General features: G+C 44.2%; 1 protein-coding gene across 3 annotated transcripts in view; it reads left to right on the top strand.

The window, feature by feature from the left end:
- Window positions 1-22,962, top strand: part of LOC129866873 (inositol 1,4,5-trisphosphate receptor type 2-like) — a 156,750-nt gene that overhangs the window by 20,898 nt on the left and 112,890 nt on the right. Inside the window, exons 7-24 of one of the 3 annotated variants that reach the window (XM_055939881.1) lie at window positions 770-853; window positions 6,139-6,285; window positions 6,719-6,814; window positions 8,794-8,847; window positions 11,510-11,661; window positions 11,786-11,885; window positions 12,084-12,244; window positions 13,441-13,582; window positions 14,236-14,394; window positions 14,755-14,927; window positions 15,193-15,312; window positions 15,645-15,830; window positions 16,513-16,764; window positions 17,111-17,258; window positions 17,529-17,676; window positions 18,406-18,602; window positions 19,382-19,505; window positions 19,762-19,819. In XM_055939881.1, coding sequence (XP_055795856.1) covers window positions 770-853; window positions 6,139-6,285; window positions 6,719-6,814; window positions 8,794-8,847; window positions 11,510-11,661; window positions 11,786-11,885; window positions 12,084-12,244; window positions 13,441-13,582; window positions 14,236-14,394; window positions 14,755-14,927; window positions 15,193-15,312; window positions 15,645-15,830; window positions 16,513-16,764; window positions 17,111-17,258; window positions 17,529-17,676; window positions 18,406-18,602; window positions 19,382-19,505; window positions 19,762-19,819 — 2,501 coding nt within the window. The other 2 variants (XM_055939882.1, XM_055939883.1) reach the window with 2 other exon arrangements.

Below are 22,962 nucleotides of genomic sequence, written 5' to 3' on the forward strand. Positions count from 1 at the left end.
CTCCTCCACCAAACTTTACAGTTGGCACTATGCATTCGGGCAGGTAGCGTTCTCCTGGCATCCGCCAAACCCAGATTCGTCCGTCAGACTGTCAGATTGTGAAGCGTGATTAATGAAACCAGAACGCGTTTCCACCGAAGATGGCGAGTCTTACACCACTCCAGCCGACGCATGGCGTTGCTCATGGTGATCTTAAGCTTGTGTGCGGCTGCTCGGCCATGGAAACCCATTTCATGAAACTCCCGACCTTTAGTTGTGCTGACGTTGCTTCCAGAAGCAGTTTGGAACTCGGTATTGAGTGTTGCAACAGAGGACAGGAGATTTTTACGCTCTATGCGCTTCAGGACTCGGCGGTCCCGTTCTGTGAGCTTGGGTGGCCTACCACTTTGCGGCTGAGCCGTTGTTGCTCCAAGACATTTCACTTCACAATAATAGCACTTAAAGTTGACCGAAGGAGCTCTAGCAGGGCAGAAATCTGATGAACTGACTTGTTGGAAAGGTGGCATCCTATGACGGTGCCACGATGAAAGTCACTGAGCTCTTCGGTAAGGCCATTCCACTGCCAATGTTTGTCTATGGAGATTGCATAGCTGTATGCTCTATTTTATACACCTGTAGACAACGGGTGTGGCTGATATAGCGGAATCCACTCATTTGAAGGGATGTCCACATACTTTTGTATATATATTGTGTCTGAAGCTCTGCAAAGATGTGTATAGTCATGACAGTCTGTTGGTCTTCCCTGCCCCTCTCCTTGGTTGAACTGTAGGTGAACGCTGTGAACTGCAACACCAGCTGGAAGGTCACTCTGTTCATGAAGTTCAGTGACTACAGAGAGGACGTCCTCAAAGGAGTGAGTGTACTTTATCTTACCTAAATGCTTTCCATCTATGCCTACCTTTTTTATGCAGAGGGTTGTATACACAGTGTGTTGATGGGGGCTCTCTGCTTGCACACCCACATTTAGGCCACAACTGTTTGATTTACAAATAGTTGTTAAAGCAGGAAACAGAGGACATACAGTGCCTTCAGAAAGTATACAGAGCCCTTGACTTGTTCCATATTTTGTTACATTACAGCCTTATTCTAAAATGTATAAAATAAATAAAAATACTCAGCAATCTACACACAATACCCCATAATGACAAAGTGAAAACAGGTTTTTAGAATGTTTGCAAATGTATTAAAAATAAAACACAGATACCTTATTTACATAAGTATTCAGACACTTTGAGACTCGACATTGAGCTCAGGTGCATCCTGTGTTCATTGATCATCCTTGAGATGTTTCTACAACTTGATTGGGGTCCACCTGTGGTACGTTCCATTTATTGGACATGATTTGTAAAGGCACACACCTGTCTATATAAGGTCCCACAGTTGACTTTGTATGTCAGAGCAAAAACCAAGCCATGAGGTTGAAGGAATTGTCCGTAGAGCTCCGAGACAGTATTGTGTCGAGACACAGATCTGGGGAAGGGTACCAAAACATTTCTCCAGCATTGAAGGTCACCAAGAAAACTGTGTCCATCATTCTTAAATGGAAGAAGTTTGGAACCACAAACTCTTCCTAGAGCTGGCCGCCCGGCCAAACTGAGCAATTGGGGTAGAAGGGCCGTGGATAGGGAGGTGACCAAGAACCCAATGATCACTCTGACAGAGCTCTAGAGTTCCTCTGTGGAGATGGGAGAACCTTCCAGAAGGACAACCATCTCTGCAACACTCCATCAATCAGGCCTTCATGGTAGAGTGGCCAGAGGGAAGCCACTCCTCAGTAAAAGGCACATGACAGCCCGCTTGGAGTTTGCCAAAAAGGCACCTAAAGGACTCTCATGCCATGAGAAACAAGATTCACTGGTCTGATAAAACCAAGATTGAACTCATTGGCCTGAATGCCAAGCGTCCCGTCTGGAGGAAACCTGGCACCATCCCTACGGTGAAGCATGGTGGTGGCAGCATCATGCTGTGGTGATGTTCTTCACCGGCAGGGACTGGGAGACTAGTCAGGATAGAAGCAAAGATGAACGGGGCAAAGTACAGAGAGATCCTTGATGAAAACCTGCTCCAGAGCACTCAGAGCACTCAGGACCTTTGACTGGGCCAACGTTCACCTTCCAACAGGACAAGGACCCTAAGCACACAGCTAAGACAATGCAGGAGTGGCTTAAGGACACGTCTCTGAATGTCCTTGAGTGGCCCAGCCAGAGCCCCGACTTGAACTCGATCTAACATATCTGGAGAGACCTGAAATTAGCTGTGCAGTGACACTCCCCATCCAGCCTGACAGAGCTTGAGAGGGTCTGCAGAGATGAATGAGAGAAACTCCCCAAATACAGGTGTGCCAAGCTTGTAGTGTCATACTCAAGAAGACATGAGGCTGAAATCGCTGCCAAATGTGATTTAACAAAGTACTGAGTAAAGGGTCTGAATACTTATGTAAATGTGATATTTGGGGGGGGGGATTAATTAGCAAAAATGTCTAAACCTGTTTTTGCTTTGTCATCATGGGGTATTGAGTGTAGATTGATGAGAGAAACAATACATTTAATACATTTTAGAATAAGGCTGTAACGTAACAATGTGGAAAATTCAAGTGGTCTGAATACTTTCTGAAGTATGTGCGGATGTATTGTGATGGGAGGTGGGGTGAGTTTTTGTGTTTGGAAAAGTGTGGAGTTTAGTGAGTGAAAAAGGATAATGGTTGCAAATCCCAGAGCCCAAGTGTGTTTGTGAGCAGGGGTTGTGAGGGCTTTTTAATTTTGTGCAGATATAGGATATACATTTAAAATAAACTATATTTATAATTGTATTTATTTATTGCCCTATCATGATGGAATGGTCCCCAACCCTATACCCTAGACACCCACTGAGCAACCCATGCACTGAGGAGTCCTTATATGTTTTATGGGCCTACTGTACGTAGCCTGTACGCAGCCAAATCAGAAAGACGCCCCCTCAAGATTCTGAGCCTGCCTGGCAGGGTTGGTCCTACAAAGCCAAAGCTCCCTGATGAGAGAGCATAAGATACAAGGAAATTCTCATGAGAACCTTGACGACCTTGTATCTAGCCAGCGGGGATTCCAGTGGGGTGCCCCCACCCAGGTAGTGGCAATGCTGGCAACACTGCAGTAACCCATGGGGAGGGAGTCACACTCTGACAATCAGGGAGGGGCATATTATTGTGGCCCTGGTGGCACAAAATAATCAAAGGTCTGACTGCACAGAGATGCTTGGGGAAAATGGTCACAGCGGGGGACCAGCATGTGTGTTTCAGGGGAAGGGGGTGTAATCTGATCTCCTTCACCTAGTACTTGGCAATGGTTCATCAAATCTCTCTGTTTTTGCTCTATTTTGCATGCCTTTTCAAACAGCTACAACTGTATATGCAGTCGTAAATCAAGTCTTTTCTTGAGTTGGTCTCAGAGATGGGGAACTGATGATCTGAGTTTATGGTTGTTTGTTGGGGAAAGGGATAGTGTGTGTCCCACAACTGTTGTTAGGGAGTAAAGATGTTAGGGACAATATAGGATGAATCACAGTAATTGTTTGCTAAAATAATAATTGCTTGACAAAAAATACATTTTCGTAATGGCAATCCTGGTTAGAGGTAACAATCCTTTGCATGAACTGCCTACATTATTACGAATATTATTGGTTAATTATGGAAATTAAGATGAGCAGGATGTTTTATATATACACTACTGTTCAAAAGTTTAGGGTCACTTAGAAATGTCCTAGTTTTTTAAAGAAAAGCAACTTTGTTTGTCCATTAAAATAACATCAAATTGATCAGAAATACAGTGTAGACATTTTTAATGATGTAAATGACTATTGTGGCTGGAAACGGCATATTTTTAATGGAATATCTACATTAATCAGCAACCATCACTCCTGTGTTCCAATGGCACGTTGTGTTAGCTAATCCAAGTTTATAATTTTAAAAGTCTAATTGATCATTAGAAAATCCTTTTGAAATGATGTTAGCACAGCTGAAAACTGTAGTGCTGATTTAAAGAAGCAATAAAACTGACCTTCTTTAGACTTTAAACTGCTTTTGTTTAAAAAACAAGGACATTTCTAGTTGACCGAAAAACTTTTGAACAGTAGTGTGTGTGTACAGTTGAAGTCAGAAGTTTACATACACTTAGGTTGGAGTCATTAAAACTCGTTTTTCAACCACTCCACAAATGTCTTGTTAACAAACTATAGTCGGTTAGGACATCTACTTTGTGCATGACACAAGTAATTTTTCCAACAACAATTTTTGTTTACAGACAGATTATTTCACTTACAACTCACTGTATCACAATTCCAGTGGGTCAGAAGTTTACATACACTAAGTTGATTGTGCCTTTAAACAGCTTGGAAAATTGCAGAAAATGATGTCATGGCTTTAGAAGCTTCTGATAGGCTAATTGACAGCATTTGAGTCATTTGGAGGTGTACTTGTGGATGTATTTCATGGGAAAATCAAAAGAAATTAGCCAAGACCTCAGAAACAAAATTGTGGACCTCCACAAGTCTGGTTCATCCTTGGGAGCAATTTCCAAACGCCTGAAGGTACCACATACCTCATACCGCTCAGGAAAGTGACGTGTTCTGTCGCCTAGAGATTAACGTACTTTGGTGCGAAAAGTGCAATTCAATCCCAGAACAACAGCAAAGGACCTTGTGAAGATGCTGGAGGAAACGGGTACAATAGTATCTATTTCCACAGTAAAACAAGTCCAATATCGACATAACCTGATAGGCCGCTCAGCAAGGAAGAAGCCACTGCTCCAAAACCGCCATAAAAAAGCCAGACTACGGTTTGCAACTGCACATGGGGACAAAGATGGTACTTTTTTGGAGAAATGTCCTCTGGTCTGATGACACAAAAATAGAACTGTTTGGCCATAATGACCATTGTCATGTTTGGAGGAAAAAGGGGGAGGCTTGCAAGCCGAAGAACACCATCCCAACCGTGAAGCATGAGGGTGGCAGCATCATGTTGTGGGGGTGTTTTGCTGCAGGAGAAGCTGGTGCACTTCACAAAATAGATGGCATCATGAGGAGGGAAAAGTATGTGGATATATTGAAGCAACATCTCAAGACATCATTCAGGAAGTTAAAGCTTGGTTGCAAATGGGTCTTCCAAATGGACAATGACACCAAACATACTTCCAAAGTTGTGGCAAAATGGCTTAAGGGCAACAAAGTCAAGGTATTGGAGTGGCCATCACAAAGCCCTGACCTCAATCCCATAGAACATTTGTGGGCAGAACTGAAAAAGCGTGTGCGAGCAAGGAGGCCTACAAATCTGACTCCGTTACACCAGCTCTGTCAGGAGGAATGGGCCAAAATTCACCCAACTTATTGTAGGAAGCTTGTGGAAGGCTACCCAACACGTTTGACCCAAGTTAAACAATTTAACGGCAATGCTACTGTAACGGATGTGAAATGGCTAGCTAGTTAGCGGTAGTGCGCGCTAATAGCGTTTCAATCGGTTACGTCACTCGCTTTGAGACCTTGAAGTAGCGGCTTTTGTGGAGTTATAGGTAACGATGCTTCATGGGTGACTGTTGTTGATGTGTGCAGAGGGTCCCTGGTTCGCGCCCGGGTATGAGCAAGGGGACGGACGTAAAGTTAAACTGTTACACTACCAAATACTAATTGTGTGTATGTAACCTTCTGAACCACTGGTAGTGTGATGAAAGGAATTAAAGCTGAAATAAATAATTCTCTCTACTATTATTCTGACATTTCAGATTCTTAAAATAAAGTGGTGATCCTAACTGACCTAAGACGGAATTTTTACTAGGATTACATTTCAGGAATTGTGAAAAACTGAGTTTAAATGTATGTAAACTTCCGACTTCAACTGTATGTATGTATATCATTTATTTATTTACATATTTCGGGGATTGGAAATGATGCAGAAATTACCTTGATGGAAGGTTCACTCTATCTGCAATATTAAATCTTATCTCCCCCCTAAAGAAAGAGAAGAAATGTTGTTATAGCATCATTTATAAAAAAAATGTTCTCAGTTTATAAGAACTCACTCAAATAAAGTGTTCATTTAATCGAAGTGTTTCTTTTCAGTTTCTTAACCATGTTTCAGTTTCTAAACCATGTTGTCGTCTCTCTATTGGTCAGGGTGATGTGGTGCGTCTGTTCCACGCCGAACAGGAGAAGTTCCTGACATGTGACGAGTACAGGAATCAGCAGCACATCTTCCTCAGGACCACCCTGCGACAGTCTGCCACCTCCGCCACCAGCTCCAAAGCACTCTGGGAAATAGAGGTGCCTACTGCACTGTGTGTTCGCATCACAATGATTTTGTTCCATTTCTCCAAAAGTGCCCTCCTCCCCACACGTGTGGGTTAGAGGGAGTTTCCACCATATTTCTTACACCATTTCTTTTGTTTTTAAATCAGACAATTGAACAAGTGCATACTTAGGACATGGAATTGAGACTGAGTAAAAAGTACTTTGTCTGCTCTGAATTTAGCTCTTGATATGGTTTGATGAGTAGAAACACCTATTTTGAATGGGGAGTTCCACAGAGGTAGATTTGAAATGAGTATCTACCTTGTGAACAAATACATAAAGTCCTACATCATAGTGTTATGAATTGGCTGACTAGTGATGACCGTAAGGGCCATAGTCAGTGGCTTTGTGGGATCTTTCTGGTATGATTTGTGTGTTTAAAAATAAATGTGTTTCTCCATTGTAGGTTGTGCACTACGACCCCTGCAGAGGGGGTGCCGGCCAGTGGAACAGCCTGTTTCGCTTCAAACACCTGGCCACTGGAAGCTACCTGGCTGCAGAGGTAGGCTGTTCATTTCTCTTCGCTCACTTGCACACATGCACGCACAGGCGTAGGCGGTATCCAGGTTGTCACCTTCATGCCAACCTTGTGCCATCCTGAACACCCGGGTCGTTTTTCTTTTTTTTCAAACCTCACTGAGCCTCTGTAATCCGAAGGTTAGCAGTACTAACAAGTACATCTCAAATCCCATAGAGAACGCATTGTGAAATTGTTTATACAATCTGACCTGAACTATTTGCAGAACAGACATCCCAGCTCATAAAGTTATACAATTAACTCAAAAATGCTACTCACAGTACGCTCAATACGAATATTAGACAGTAAGGCTAGATCCAGGAGGGGATTCTCTGCTGTTACCAAGCAAAGTTTGATTTTGGAAGAAGCTAACCACTTGGCTACATGGCTAACTAACTACTAAATTATCTAGCCAAATGCACAACTGCAGAGCATTCAGCACATCTTAGACAGTTAACTTAATTGTTATAAGTCATCTAGCTGGCAAACATTTAGTTGTGAATTCCATACTGTAATTAGATCACCTGACGCGTGCTGCACAACAGTGAGTGACTCACAAGGATCCGGTCTCTCGTCGTTGTATGCTTGTAAACAAACATCACTTGACTGCGGACTGACTACCTGTATGCTTCAGAATGCAGAATTATGTGACAGGTGAAATTAACAAGGCAATATTTTTTTATCTCATAATGTATTGCACAAGTTGACTGTAGGTATTTCATTTAAAAGTAGCTACAAATATAAATAAAATAAAAAATGTAACTTGAAATAAATAGTTTTGACGGTTTTGACAAGCCATCCCGTGGCTATTTCCAAATTTTCCGGTATAAGGTATACTGCCCAAGCCTACACACACACGCGCGCACACACACACACACACACACACACACACACACACACACACACACACACACACACACACACACACACACACACACACACACACACACACACACACACACACACACACACACACACACACACACACACACACACACACACACACACACACACACACACACACACACACACAATTGACAGTCAGACGGTTAGCGTTTTTGTTTGCATGTCTTGCAGTATTAGTTCAGCTGTGTTGTCTATTCAGTGTGTTTTGACTTTGCTGTTCGGTCAGTGGTTGAATTTGAATACCGATCATTTAAAGACTAACCATGAATGACTCATCGGTATTACAGGGTGTTGTTCACGTACATTACTTTCCTTATCACATGTACATTGCTTTCCTTATCACATCACAAGATATTTGACTAAATAACGTGGAATTATTCAAATGACCGACACTACCCAACCCTTATTAGATCATTTTTTCTGACTTGACTGATTGCCAGTGTATGGGTGTTAACAACTCGGGTTAACATCCTTTCCCTACTGGTTTATAATGCCCCTCACATGGATCTGAGAGATGCCGACACACCACAGTGCAACTCTCTGTCTAGACTGCTGTCTATGTACTGTCTCTTATGTCAGTTCTCTCATTGGTCAGGCTGTGAGGGTGCTGATATTATTCGTTATGATCTGAAAGTAAACACTGATCCTATATCAGCACTTCTACTCTCCTATATCAGACTCTTTCTGAATACTGTGTGTACTTTGTGTGCTCTACTGATGTACTCATGTGTGGCATGAAAAATGTAGTCAGAGGAGTTGTGATTTGGCTAGGCCTCTAGTTACCGACTGTCGAGTCTCATTATACATCTGGGATAAGGCTAGTAGTGAGAGGTGAGCAGATGTGCTGTTGATGGTGGTGTTCCCATTGTTATGGTCCTCTCTCTGCAATGTCCTGTATTGTGTTGTGTTGTACAGCACTGCAAGAAGAATTTCCACAAGGGGATAATGAAGTTGATCAAATCGGTCCACTTAGTCACAATCAACAATATGTTCTTGAAGAATAGTTTGTCAGACAATGGTGTGCAGTGTGTGGGTCTGAAATCCTTTTCTTCCTATAGATGAATCCTGATTTCCGGGATGAGAGTGTGGATTCTAAAGCAGAGGTGAGTCAGGTCAGTGATGCACTATTCATGTTTTCATAGTTCTGTCTGATGGACCTTAGTCTGGACCTCAGGTCCACTGATTTTAACAAAATGGTATATGGTGCAATCGGAAAGTATTCAGACCCCTTGACTTTTTTCACATTTTGTTACGTTACAGCCTTGCTCTAAAATTGATTAAATTATTTTTTTCTCATCCATCTACACACAGTACCCCATAATGACAAACTAAAAACAGGTTTTAGGAAATGTTGCAAATGTATTAAATATTTACGTAAGTATTCAGACCCTTTGATATCATACTTGAAATTGATCTCAGGTGCATCCTTTTTCCATTGATCATCCTTGAGATGTTTCTACAACTTGATTGGAGTCCACCTGTGGTAGATTTGATTGATTGGACATGATTTGGAATGACACCCTCCTGTCTATATAAAGTCCCACAGTTGACAGCGCATGTCAGAGCAAAAACCAAGCTATGAAGTCAAAGGAATTGTCTGTAGAGTTCCGAGACAGGATTGTGTTGAGGCACAGATCTGGGGAAGAGTACCAAAAAATGTCCGCAGCATTGAAGGTCCCCAAGAACACAGTGCCTGAATGGTGGAGTGCTACAGAGATGGTTGTCCATCATTCTTTAAATGGAAGAAGTTTGGAACCACTAAGACTCTTCCTATAGATGGCCGCCCGGACAAAATTAGCAATTGGGGGAGAAGGTCCTTTGTCAAGGAGGTGACCAAGAACCCGATGGTCACTCTGACAGAGCTCCAGAAGGACAACCATCTCTGCAGCACTCCACCATTCAGGCCTTTATGCTAGAGTGCCCAGACAAAAGCCACTCCTCAGTAAAAGGCACATGACAGCCCGCTTGGAGTTTACCAAAAGGCACCTAAAGGACTCTCAGACAATGAGAAACAAGATTCTCTGGTCTGATGAAACCAAGATTGAACTCTTTGGCCTGAATGCCAAGCGTCACGTCTGGAGGAAACCAGGCACTGCTCATCACCTGGCCAATACCATCCCTACGGTGAAGCATGGTGGTCGCAGCATCATGCTGTGGGGATGTTTTTCCAGTGGCAGGGACTGGGAGACTAGTCAGGATCGAGGGAAAGATGAACGGAGCGAAGTACAGAAAGATCCTTGATGAAAACGTGCTCCAGAGCGACGACCTCAGACTGGGGTGAAGGTTCACCTTCCAACAGGACAACAACCCAAAGCACACAGCCAAGACAATGCAGGAGTGGCTTCGGAACAAGTCTCTGAGTGACCCTGCCAGAGCCTGGTCTTGAACCTGATCAAACATCCCTGTAGAGACCTGAGAATAGCTGTGCAGCAACACTCCCTGTCCAACCTGACAGAGCTTGAGAGGATCTGCAGAGAAGAATGGGAGAAACTCCCCAAATACAGGTGTGCCAAGCTTGTAGCGTCATACCCAAGAAGACTAGAGGCTATAATTGCTGCCAATGGTGCTTCAACAAAGTACTGAGTAAAGGGTCAGTACCTGTTTTTGCTTTGTGATTATGGGCTATTGTGTGCAGGTGGATATTTTTTAACTTTTTTTATCCAATTTTTAGAATGTAATGTAATAAAATGCAAAAAGTGAAGGGTCTGAATACCTTCCGAATGCGCTGTATCAGAGTATTCTGCTATGTGTGATGTTTACTTAATGATAAATGAAGGTCATTCAATAGATTTGTTTGAGCAGTTGAACAACACATGACAATGGTCTCTCCTAGAAAATTGAATGCAAGCTGTGGTAAGATAATACAAACAGTACTGCAGAAAGGGTAGATCAAAAGCTTAGGGACCTGTGAATCCTCTACAAACAGTGTGTTACTGCTAAGAGAGCGACTTTGCGTGTGCGTTTCTATCCAGTGGAAGAGGGATTTTGCTTGTCAAACACTGGGCCACCTTGTTCTCTCACACCACCTCCAAGTCCTATTACACAATCCTCTCTCACTCTCACCAGCAAGAACAGATGCTTCTGCTTGCATGCAAACTCTCTCTCTCTTCTCTCTCTCTAGACCTTTTCTCACTCACTCGGTCACTCACTTTCACATGGGCGCACACACACAATGTACCACATTTATTTCCAGACAGCTTTTTTCTGCACTTTTTGTCTGCACCTTCTGCATTGGTATTCTGCCTCCGCAAGCAGCAGCACACACACACACACACACACACACACACACACACACACACACACACACACACACACACACACACACACACACACCGTGTCGGCTCAGACACTCAGGGGGCTCCTTACATAACGTCTGGGTGTGGGGGTGCCCGGTGAGGGAGGGGAGACAGACGTGCTGTCTGCTCTGCTCTTTTGTTATATGCTGCTGGATGGAGTGAGTCACCAGAGGGAAGGAGAGGTGCGGAGGCACGGGGGGGCGGTTCAGAGGAGCTACTTCCCATTGACATGCGGACCGCGCTGCAGCAGTTAACTCTCTCAGGGCTGTCCTATTATCTGTCTGCATCATCCACACAGTGCAGTCCAAACCTCATGCACTGTCTCATTGTTATTACGTAAGCTGCTATTGTTTTTGTTTTTTCTACAGCGCTGTAGATCTGTGGCACAGGCTTGTTGATATTAGCATTGAGAATGCTAGTTGTAAGAACTTAGGTATCCACCTCCTTGTGTGTGTCTGTGCTATCTGTCTGTCTGCAGACGGAGATGGATACAGTGTACTCCCAGAGGAAGCGTCAGGCTGCAGAGAAGATAGCCTACACCCTGGTGTCTGTGCCCCATGGCAACGACATCGCCTCTCTGTTTGAGTTGGACGCCACCACGCTGCAGAGGGCTGACTGTCTGGTGCCCAGGTCAGACTGACCCCTGAAACATACTTAAGATATCCAAAACTCTTGGAACACTTTTAAAGGACTCTTGGAAGAGATTTCAATTACAGCCTAATAAACTTTAAACACTATTTTGCTTTCCCAACAGGAACTCGTACGTACGGCTGAGGCACCTGTGTACCAACACCTGGGTGACTAGCACCAACTTTCCCATCGACACTGAGGAGGAGCGCCCCGTCATGCTCAAGGTCCCACATTACCCCCCCTGCTGTTTCAGTTCCACGATTGTTGCTTTTTTGTGTATCAAAGCTCACTTATCACAATGTAGTCACAACCCCCCCAACCTTTCCCCATTGTATGTTACTATTAGAAATAGTGTTTGTTGTGGAGTTTGGAAGGATTGTGGTTGAGTCTATAGGCTGATAATGAATGCCCTCTACCCACAGATTGGCACGTGTCGTACGAAGGAGGACAAGGAGGCATTTGCCATTGTCTCTGTGCCCCTGTCTGAGGTCCGAGACCTGGACTTTGCTAACGATGCCAACAAGGTCCTGGAGTCGACCGTGAGGCAGCTGCAGTGTGGCAACATTGCTCAGAACGATAGGAGGTACAGAACAGTCTAGCCCTGTATAGGACTCTGCTCAGAACGGTAGGAGGTACAGAACAGTCTAGCCCTGTATAGGACTCTGCTCAGAACGGTAGGAGGTACAGAACAGTCTAGCCCTGTATAGGACTCTGCTCAGAACAATAGGAGGTACAGAACAGTCTAGCCCTGTATAGGACTCTGCTCAGAACAATAGGAGGTACAGAACAGTCTAGCCCTGTATAGGACTCTGCTCAGAACAATAGGAGGTACAGAACAGTCTAGCCCTGTATAGGACACTGCTCAGAACGGTAGGAGGTACAGAACAGTCTAGCCCTGTATAGGACTCTGCTCAGAACAATAGGAGGTACAGCACAGTCTAGCCCTGTATAGGACTCTGCTCAGAACAGTCTAGCCCTGTATAGGACTCTGCTCAGAACGGTAGGAGGTACAGAACAGTCTAGCCCTATAAAGGACACTGTGCTTCCATGCATGGGTGTCATAAAAGGCTACAATGCGGAGCCTGGTAAATAACTGGCTACATTTGTTAGGGGCTACTTGTTTTCCCGAAAATCCTCTCACTGAAGGCATATCTATAATCCGTATCTCCTTGTCCGTCCATCCGGATTGTATAATGTGTGAATATCTGTAAAGAAACCATCTGAGCCTAACTTTTCTCCAAACCGGTACCTATAACTCAGCTGTGGTAGACAGCTTGAAATACGCTCTTCCGCGAAGCCTGCCACTGTCTTCCCCAGCCGAGTTATACTGCAGGTGCTGGTTCGGGGAGAAAATTTAGGCTCCACATTGTAGCTTTCTAGGACACCCATGATTGAATGTGCGGCATCCTATATAGGGCTAAGTACAGTCCTGATGACACAACCAAGACATCCTGGCTGTGTCTGAAAATGTTTCTAACCATCAAAACCTCGCTTCTTCTTTTATTGTTTCCGCCAATCGCCTTACAAAGCGCATTGGAGGTCGGAGGGGAGGGACTTTGGATCATTTCCTTCCTCTCTTTCAGACGGAGCAGAATCTGAGAGTGAAAGAATCTGAGAGTGAAGAAAATGCGGAAGGAGAAAGCAAGGATTTGACTGCTAGTAATGTCTCTGTGTTCTGTGAACTACTGTCACATCCATCAATGTTCTTCTCCTACCATAAAACATACTTTCAGACTGCTGAAGTGTACCAATGCTCTTTTGTGGGCCTATGTTTGCCAGGTTTGTGACCAAGCTGTTGGAGGACTTGATCTTCTTTGTGTGCGAGGTCCCCAACAACGGACAGGACGTACTGTCTGTGGTCCTCTCCAACCCGAACAGAGAGCGGCAGAAACTGATGAGGGAACAGAACATTCTAGCCCAGGTCAGCTCAGTTATTCTCACTCACTCACTCACTCACTCACTCACTCACTCACTCACTCACTCACTCACTCACTCACTCACTCACTCACTCACAGAATATCACCTTAACATGTATCCTCTAGCTTTGGTCTTGCTTCTGCTTTGGCCAGTTCCTCTGTCATTGTCTTAACAAATATGTTGGGTAATTATGACAGCGATGCATGCAGACCTTTATCACTTTTTCTTTATCGACCGTTTCAGATTTACATCTTCAGCAGCTGTTAAATTGAACAACAACTGTGCAGATTTCTTTTGACGTCACAGACATATAGGCTAGCGCAGGAGCAGACTGGCACGCATAGCTAGAGGAAGGTGAATTTCACTGTCTCTTCCCTCATGGTCATTACACTGATTTATGGGGATTAGAGTGCAGGGAGTAGGCGGTCCATCTGATAGCAGTAATTCAAGGGAGCAATAACTCCAGTCCATTATGCCAAAGGCCAAGTTAACATTGTTAGCATTGTTAGTGCTAATGATGCTGGCAGTGGTCATTATCAGGATTAGGGAGGATGCGGACAACATCATCAACATCTCCTTTTGAAGTGCGTTTGCTTTGGCATCAGCAAGTTATCATGTCATAATCTTGAAACCTCTGAAATGTCTGTCTGTCTCCAGATTTTTGGTATTCTGAAGGCCCCGTTCACAGACCAGGGGGAGGGTCCCATGCTGAAGCTGGAGGACTTGGGGGACCAGCGCTACGCTCCCTTTAAGTACATGCTGCGGCTGTGCTACCGGGTGCTGCGCCACTCCCAACAGGACTACCGCAAGAACCAGGCTAGTAGTCCTCCCTACTGTAGTTGTCCTGAAAACCTACCTTACTTGGTCAATAAGTTCAGTGACTATAGTACCATAGGGATTTGTTTTAGCATATCTCACATCTCATCATTAATTAATTCAGTCACGTGAATGTGAGAGAAGAAAATCGATTGTTGTGTTTTGGTTAATGTAGAACTAGAATACCATATCTGTCATTTAGAGGATACCCATAAGAGTGAAGTCAAATTGTTGTGGTCTGAGGGGCTTTCCCATTCTAGCAGTTCCATTGCTATGCTCTTCACTTTGCTATCGCTGTAGAACGTATGTTGTCCTGTGATGGTATCGATTGGGATTAACTGGTCTCCTTCTGCCCTCCAGGAGTACATAGCCAAGAAGTTCTCCATCATGCAGTCTCAGATCGGTTATGAGATCCTGGCGGAGGACACCATCACTGCCCTGCTCCACAACAACCGCAAGCTGCTGGAGAAACACATCACAGCCAAGGAGATCGAGACCTTCGTCAATCTGCTGCGTCGCAACCGAGAGCCCAGGTCAGGGCAGAGGAGGGATGTACGATACATAACACACATTATAACATGCATATGACAAACACACATTTGATCCACAATGATCCCAATGTCTGGGTTAGATATACAAGCTGGGGCTATAACGCACAATGTGCAAAAAAATAAAAGTCTAATACTGTATGTTTGTGTTGCCTGTGGTTGTGAGATTTTTTAAAGCCACTGTACTGGGTTCATAGTCTTTCAGCAGATTAAGTCCATTGAGTTTGGTTGTCCTCTGTCTTCCTATCAGGTTTCTGGACTACCTGTCAGACCTGTGCGTGTCCAATAAGACGGCCATCCCAGTGACACAGGAGCTCATCTGTAAATTCATTCTGAACCCCGCCAACGCTGAAATCCTCATCCAGACCAAGTGAGTCACGCACACATCCTGTGCTCTCTACCTAACACTGTAGTGCAGGTAAAGTCTGTTCAGAATCAGCTTCTCAGATTGGGGACTGTTTCCTGTCTTTTTACCGTGCAATGGGGCAGCGCTGATGTTGGGCATGACTCTGTATACACTAATTCACATTCCATCATGCTGGTACATCTATTTAAAAATACAGCTTGGATGAATATCAGTTAGCTGGTGTATGCAGAATTGTACACAGTTCAAATATACTACAGTATAGTAGTAGGCTCTATGTATCCGAATGCTCTTCTCCTTTGGCCATCTTCCACCCCTCTCCCCCCTTGCCCCCCCAGGCTCATCCCCAGCATGGAGACTACCTTGCAGTCGTCCATGCTGCAGGAGGACACCGAGGAGGACGAGGAGGTGTGGCTCTACTGGATTGACAGCCACAAGGAGCCACACGGCAAGTCCATCCGCCACCTGGCCCAGGATGCCAAGGGCAACCACAAGCTGGACAACGACGTCATCACCTACTACAGGTACTAGACAGCTACTGCAGCAGGGCTTTCTGGGAATCTTTATTAGACACTGAGTGCCGAAACGTTGCTTCTCCAATTTATTTATGTTTCAAGTATTCATGGTCCTTTAATCTACACCTTGTCAACCATTTGGGTGTGTGTTTTCAGCTCCTACTTTGTGAATAAATAATGAATCCCACTTTTTCTTTCCATTGATTGACACACGTTTACTGTCAGGGCTCACCAACTGGCGGGCCGTATTTGGCCCGGGTTTAATTTTTTTTGGCCTCCCACGTTCTCTGAGCAAATAAAAAATGTTTTAATTGTTGGACCAGCAAATCAGCTCCAAGTGATTTATAATTTTGGAAATCTGTTTCAAACTATTAGCCATGCATAGTAGAGTGATGTGATTGTAAACAAATGTAAGGAAGGCTTGAAAGGATTGTTTTAGTCAAATATTATATCTGTTTTGGCTTTTTGTGGACAATTTGCAGTCTACAAATTATTTGTGATTTATGTTCCGGCCCCTGACCATCCGCTCGAGAAAAAATTGTTCCGCTGCTGAATCTAGTTGATGATCCCTATACTACAGCATGGTATATTTCTATGGGGCTTTATGAGTGTGCAGGCGCTATTTCTTCTACATTTCTATGACACCTCTTCTCCATGTATTCCCTCTCCATCTTCCCCATCCACATTCCAGATACCAGCTCAACCTGTTTGCCAAGATGTGTCTGGACCGCCAGTACCTGGCCATCAACCAGGTGTCCAGCCAGCTGCCCGTGGACTTGATCCTACGATGCATGTTTGACGACTGCCTGCCCTACAACCTGCGCGCCTCCTTTTGCCGCCTCATGCTGCACATGCACGTGGACCGCGAGCCCCAGGAGGCAGTGGTGGCCGTGCGCTACGCCCGCCTCTGGACCGAGATCCCCTCCAAGATCACCATCCACGAGTGAGTGTGTGGGGGATGTGGCGTGGCTGGTGGGGGGTGCTTTGATGTGTGGCTTTGGGATCTGTGGATTTGGTAATAACGGATCTGTAACTGGCACACCACCTGAAAGGAAATGGGTAGAGAATCATCGCAGGTGGATTGCATCTTCGGTTTGCTACATTTCTTTAATGCGTCTAGGTAGCGACAAAACTTTATTTTCTCTACAGAATCATGACAGTCAGATGTTCTAGGCTGAAGGTCTCTTTCACAGTTTTAAACAACTTAATTTCTCTGTTTGTTCGTTTCTCATGTAGACTGTGGAGTTTCTAGGCTATACCGTAACTATACTCTATAACTGTCGCCTAAGGTATGAGTACGAGTTCACTGACACCTCCAGAGAGGAGATGAAGAGGAAGTTTGCCCCCACCATGGAGTTTGTAGAGGAATACCTCAAAGACGTGGTCAGCCAACCCTTTCCCTTTGGAGACGAAGAGAAGAATGAACTGACTCTGGAGGTAAAAGAAAGTACACAATTATTTGTGTGGATGGCCAGCAGGGTGCGTGTGATTGACACATCCAAACTCTGGATGTAGACTTGTTCACTTTCTTTTTGTTGTATTTTCGCAAAGACACAATAATACAACTCTTAGAACAGTCGTTCTCCCACCCCACCCAGTGGTGACCGAAGATGGTAATAGACATGATTACTTTCTGATGTTCAAGTTGTGCCTAACTCTGGCCTCTGTGGGGGGAAATCCACGTCCCTCTCCTCTCCTGTCTTGTAGGTGGTGCACCTGGCCCGTAACCTGGTTTATTTTGGCTTCTACAGTTTCAGTGAGCTGCTGCGTCTCACCCGCACCCTGCTGGCCATCCTGGACTTTGTCCAGCACCCGCTTACCGACATGGCCGAGCTCAGCAAGAGTCCCGAGGCAGGTCAGTCACACAGAGAATAAATTAATGAAATAACCGATTAAAACATTTCATTAAATCACAAAACGATTTATTTATTTATTATGCATGCACATTTCATATTGAATAATGCAATATAGATAGGTAGATGAAATGGTACATGAGTAGATATGTTATGAGTATACAAAACAAAAATATATATCCAACATGCAACAATTTCAAAGATGTTACTGAGTTACACTTCATAGAAGGACATCAGTCAATTTAAATAAATTCATTAGGCCCTAATCTATGGATTTCACATGACTGGGCAGGGTTGCAGCCATGGGTGGGCCTTGGAGGGCATACGCCCACTCACTTGGCAACCAGTCCCAGGCAATCAGAATGAGTTTTCCCACACAAAAGGGCTTTATCACAGAAATAAATACTTCTCAGGCGAAATAAGCTTTTTGTGAGTTTGTAAAATGTCTTTTTTTTTTCAGCTCATGAAACAGGGGACCAACATTGTTGCATTAATATTTTTGTTCACTGTAGATGACAGTGTCCATATCACAATCAGGAACAACTTTAAGAGATGTGTTCTGATCCCCATCTCTTTGTTAAACCTACTGTTGTCTAAAGAGCTTGTATGTCCTGGATTGTGTTCATTAGGACACACAACAGAGAATGTTGCCATGCAGTCCCTCTCTTTTTCAGTCTGTTTCCTTATGTTTGGTGCCCAATGAACACCTCCATGGTCTCTCTGTCTTCCAGGGAACAACGTGTTTCGTACCATCCACGGTGTGGGAGAGATGATGACTCAGATGGTGCTGAGTCGAGGGCACGTCCAGCCTCACCACCTCCCGAACACGCCCCCGTCCCTTCAGGACAGAAAACAACCACTCTGTCTGACAGACAACGAGGATGTCATGGTCATGGACACCAAGCTCAAAATCATAGAGATTTTACAGGTGAGTGGAGCTCCACCATGTGGTCTGGAGGGCCAGTTACCTGTAACTGTTGTGGCTTGAGGCTTTCTGTGGTCAAATTCTCTATACCAGTCTCCAATGCGTTTTAAATTCTTGAGGGGAAATTATTGATTGTATACTTTTGGTACAATATTGTACTATAAATTGTGCCTTCTTTTATTATACACATGCTAAAATGTTTTCTATTCTACCGGACCATTTAATTTGTACTTGTATTATTCCTTATTGTTGTTGCATTGTTGAGAATGAACCTGCAAGTAAGCATTTGGTTGGACGGTGTGTACCAGGGGTTGGCAACAGGCGAACCAAAACCGTCCCACAAGGGATTTTTTTATTTTGCCCCACAAGTTTTTAGTAAAACAATCTTCAGGAATTCAGCTGAAAATGAGTTTAATTTAAGAAGTTTGTTCCCAAGTATTCCCACGAATAAAAAAAGAAATGTGATTGTGACTCAATACAATCAAAGTATGAAATTATTATTTTCAAATACAATTTGTTATTGGGCTTAGTTGTGGTCAATTTGCAGTGTACAAATTATTATAATTTTATTCCTGCCCCCGACCATCCGCTTCGACAAAAATCGTCCCGTGGCTGAATCTAGTTGCCTATCTACCCCTGATGTATATCATGTGTGAAAACGCAATAACAAACAGTTGGTTAACACTGTTTAATGTCTCTGATTTCACTATTTTAGCTTTGTGTACATTTAGGCATTTAACATTGTGATCCTTTTATCTGCTTCCATCTTGTTCTCCCATCAGTTTATTCTGAGTGTGCGACTGGACTATAGGATCACCTACCTGCTGTCCATCTATAAGAAAGAGTTTGGGGACAGTAATCTACCGGACAGCTCTATATCATTGTCTGAATTTCCCTCCATGTCAGGTAAAGCTCTACCATTACATAGGGACATCTTGGCCTGGTCCCAGATCTATTTGTACTGTCTTGCCAACTCCTATACTTGAATTAGGACCAGGCTGGGGGAATCTTGAGTGTTTCAGTTAATATCTGAGGGGAATCCTGCTGGTTTGTTGATTGCTGTTGTAATCAATTGTTTGCGCTGTGCTGTCACAGCCACTAATTACTTTCTGTAATTGGGCTTTCTATACTTGGATTCAGTGATTCACAATATTTTGCACAGTTTCAGATCCAGACATTGATGAAATTGCAGCCAAAGCAGAGACAATGTTTGCTGGAAGGTAAATCAATTGTGTGTGCCTGTATCTGTCTGTGTTGGTCTACATACATGTGTTATGTTTGTGTGTGTGTGTGTGTGTGTGTGAGAAAAAGGGTGCGCTATGGTTTTAGTTCAGAGAAAAGTGGTGTGTGTGTGTGTGCCTATATGTCTGTGTGTCCCCGTGTCTGTCTAAAACCCTGTGTGTGCCTCCAGTTCAGAACATTGTGCTGTGTCTGTAACAAGAACTCCAAGGTAGCCTGCTTAAATGACTATTGCCTTGTTGCACTCGCATCTGTAATTATGAAGTGCTTTGGAAGGCTTCTCATAACACACATCAGTAACATCATCTCAGGCGCCCTGGACTCACTCCAATTCGCATACCGTCCACAGATGACGCAATCTCAATTGCACTTCACACTGCCCTCTCCCACCTGAACAGGAGGGGAAATAACTAGTGAGAATGCTGTTCATAGACTACAGGTCAGTGTTCAACACCATAGTCCCCTCCAAGCTCATCACCAAGCTGGAGACCCTGGGACTGAACCCCTCCCTCTGCAACTGGATCCTGGACTTCCTGACGGGACGGCCCCCGGTGGTGAGGGTAGGCAACAGCACCTCTGTCACGCTGACCCTCAACACGGGGGCCCCTCAGGGGTGTGTGTACTCCCTGTTCAACCATGACTGCGTGGCCACACACGACTCCAACATCATCAAGTTTACTGACAACACGACGGTGGTAGGCCTGATCACTGACGGTGATGAGACGGCCTACAGGGAGAAGGTCAGATTTGGCCCGTGTGGTACCGGGACAACAATCTCTCCTTCAATGTCAGAAAGACCAAGGAGCTGATCGTGGACTACAGGAGAAAGAGGGGAGAGCACACCACCATCCACATCAACGGGGCTGGTGGAGAGCTTCAAATTCCATGGCGTCCACATCACTAAGGACTTAACATAGTCCACTCACACCCGCAGAGTCGTGAAGAGGGCACGACATCACTTCTTCCCTCTCAGGAGGTTATGGGCCCTCGGATCCTCAAAAGGCTCTACAGATGCAACACTGAAAGCATCTTTACTGGCTTTATCACCACTTGGTATGGGCAAATGCACGATCCTCAACCGCAAAGTGCTACAGAGGGCAGTGTGGACAGCCCAGTACTTCACTGGGACTGAGCTCCCTGCCATACGGGACCTCTAGATCAGGCGGTGTCAGAGGAGGGCCTGAAAAATTGCCAAAGACTACAGCCACCCAATCCATAGAATGTTCACTCTGCTACTGTCCAGCAAACGGTACCGGAGCATCGGCTCTCAGACCAACGGGCTCAGAGACAGCTGCTACGCCCAAGCCAAAAGACTACTTAATAGTGAATTAAATGGTTACCCGGTCTATCTTGCACTGACTATTAGCACACTCACTACACTCTCACACAAAACCCACACACATACAGTTGAAGTCGGAAGTTTACTTACACTTAGGTTGGAGTCATTAAAACTCGTTTTTCAACCATTCCACAAGTTTCTTGTTAACAAACTATAGTTTTGACAAGTCGGTTAGGACATCTACTTTGTGCATGACACAAGTACTTTTTCCAACAATTGTTTACAGACAGATTATTTCACTTATAATTCATTGTATCAAAATTCCAGTGGGTCAGAAGTTTACATACACTAAGTTGACTGTGCCTTTAAACAGCTTGGAAAATTGTCTTCTGATAGGCTAATTGACATAATTTGACTCAATTGGAGTTACCTGTGGATGTATTTCAAGGCCTACCTTCAAACTCAGTGCCGGAAGTTTACATACATCTTAGCCAAATACATTTAAACTCAGTTTTTCACAATTCCTGACAGTTGATCTGAGTAAAAATGCCCTGTATTAGGTCAATTAGGATCACCACTTAATTTAAGAATGTGAAATGTCAGAATAATAGTAGAGAGAATTCTCTTTCATCACATTCCCAGTGGGTCAGAAGTTTACATATAATAATTGAGTGTTTGGTAGCATTGCCTTTAAATTGTTTAACTTGGGTCAAACGTTTTGGGTAGCCTTCCACAAGCTTCCCACAATAAGTTGGGTGAATTTTGGCCCATTCCTCCTGACAGAGCTGGTGTAAATGAGTCAGGTTTGTAGGCCTCCTTGCTCGCACACGCTTTTTCAGTTCTGCCCACAAATGTTCTATAGGATTGAGGTCAGGGCTTTGTGATGGCCACTCCAATACCTTGACTTTGTTGTCCTTAAGCCATTTTGCCACAACTTTGGAAGTATGCTTGGGGTCATTGTCCATTTGGAAGACACATTTGCGACCAAGCTTTAACTTCCTGACTGATGTCTTGAGATGTTGCTTCCATATATCCACATAATTTTCCATCCTCATAATGCCATCTATTTTGTGAAGTACACCAGTCTCTCCTGCGGCAAAGCACCCCCACAACATGATGCTGGCACCCCCATGCTTCACGGCTGGGATGGTGTTCTTCGGCTTGCAAGCCTCCCCCTTTTTCCTCCAAACATAACAATGTTCATTATGGCCAAACAATCTATTTTTGTTTCATCAGACCAGAGGACATTTCTCCAAAAAGTACGATCTTTGTCCCCATGTACAGTTGCAAACTGTAGTCTGGCTTTTTTATGGCGGTTTTGGAGCAGTGGCTTCTTCCTTGCTGAGCGGCTTTTCAGGTTATGTCGATATAGGACTCGTTTTACTGTGGATATAGTTTTGTACCTGCTTCCTCCAGCATCTTCACAAGGTCCTTTGCTGTTGTTCTGGGATTGATTTGCACTTTTCGCACCAAAATACGTTCATCTCTAGGAGACAGAACGTGTCTCCTTCCTGAGCGGTATGACGGCTGCGTGGTCCCATGGTGTTTATACTTGCATGCTATTGTTTGTACAGATGAACGTGGTACCTTCAGGCATTTGGAAATTGCTCCTAAGGATGAACCAGACTTGGGGAGGTCTACAATTTTCTTTCTGAGGTCTTGACTGATTTCTTTTGATTTTCCCATGATGTCAAGCAAAGAGGCACTAAGTTTGAAGGTAGGCCTTGAAAAACATCCACAGGTACATCTCCAATTGACTCAAATGATGTCAATTAGCCTATCAGAAGCTTCTAAAACCATGACATCATTTTCTGGAATTTTCCAAGCTGTTTAAAGGCACAGTCA

Source organism: Salvelinus fontinalis, chromosome 12 (genome assembly GCF_029448725.1).
Source record: "Salvelinus fontinalis isolate EN_2023a chromosome 12, ASM2944872v1, whole genome shotgun sequence".
In the NCBI taxonomy this organism is placed as follows: Eukaryota; Metazoa; Chordata; class Actinopteri; order Salmoniformes; family Salmonidae; genus Salvelinus; species Salvelinus fontinalis.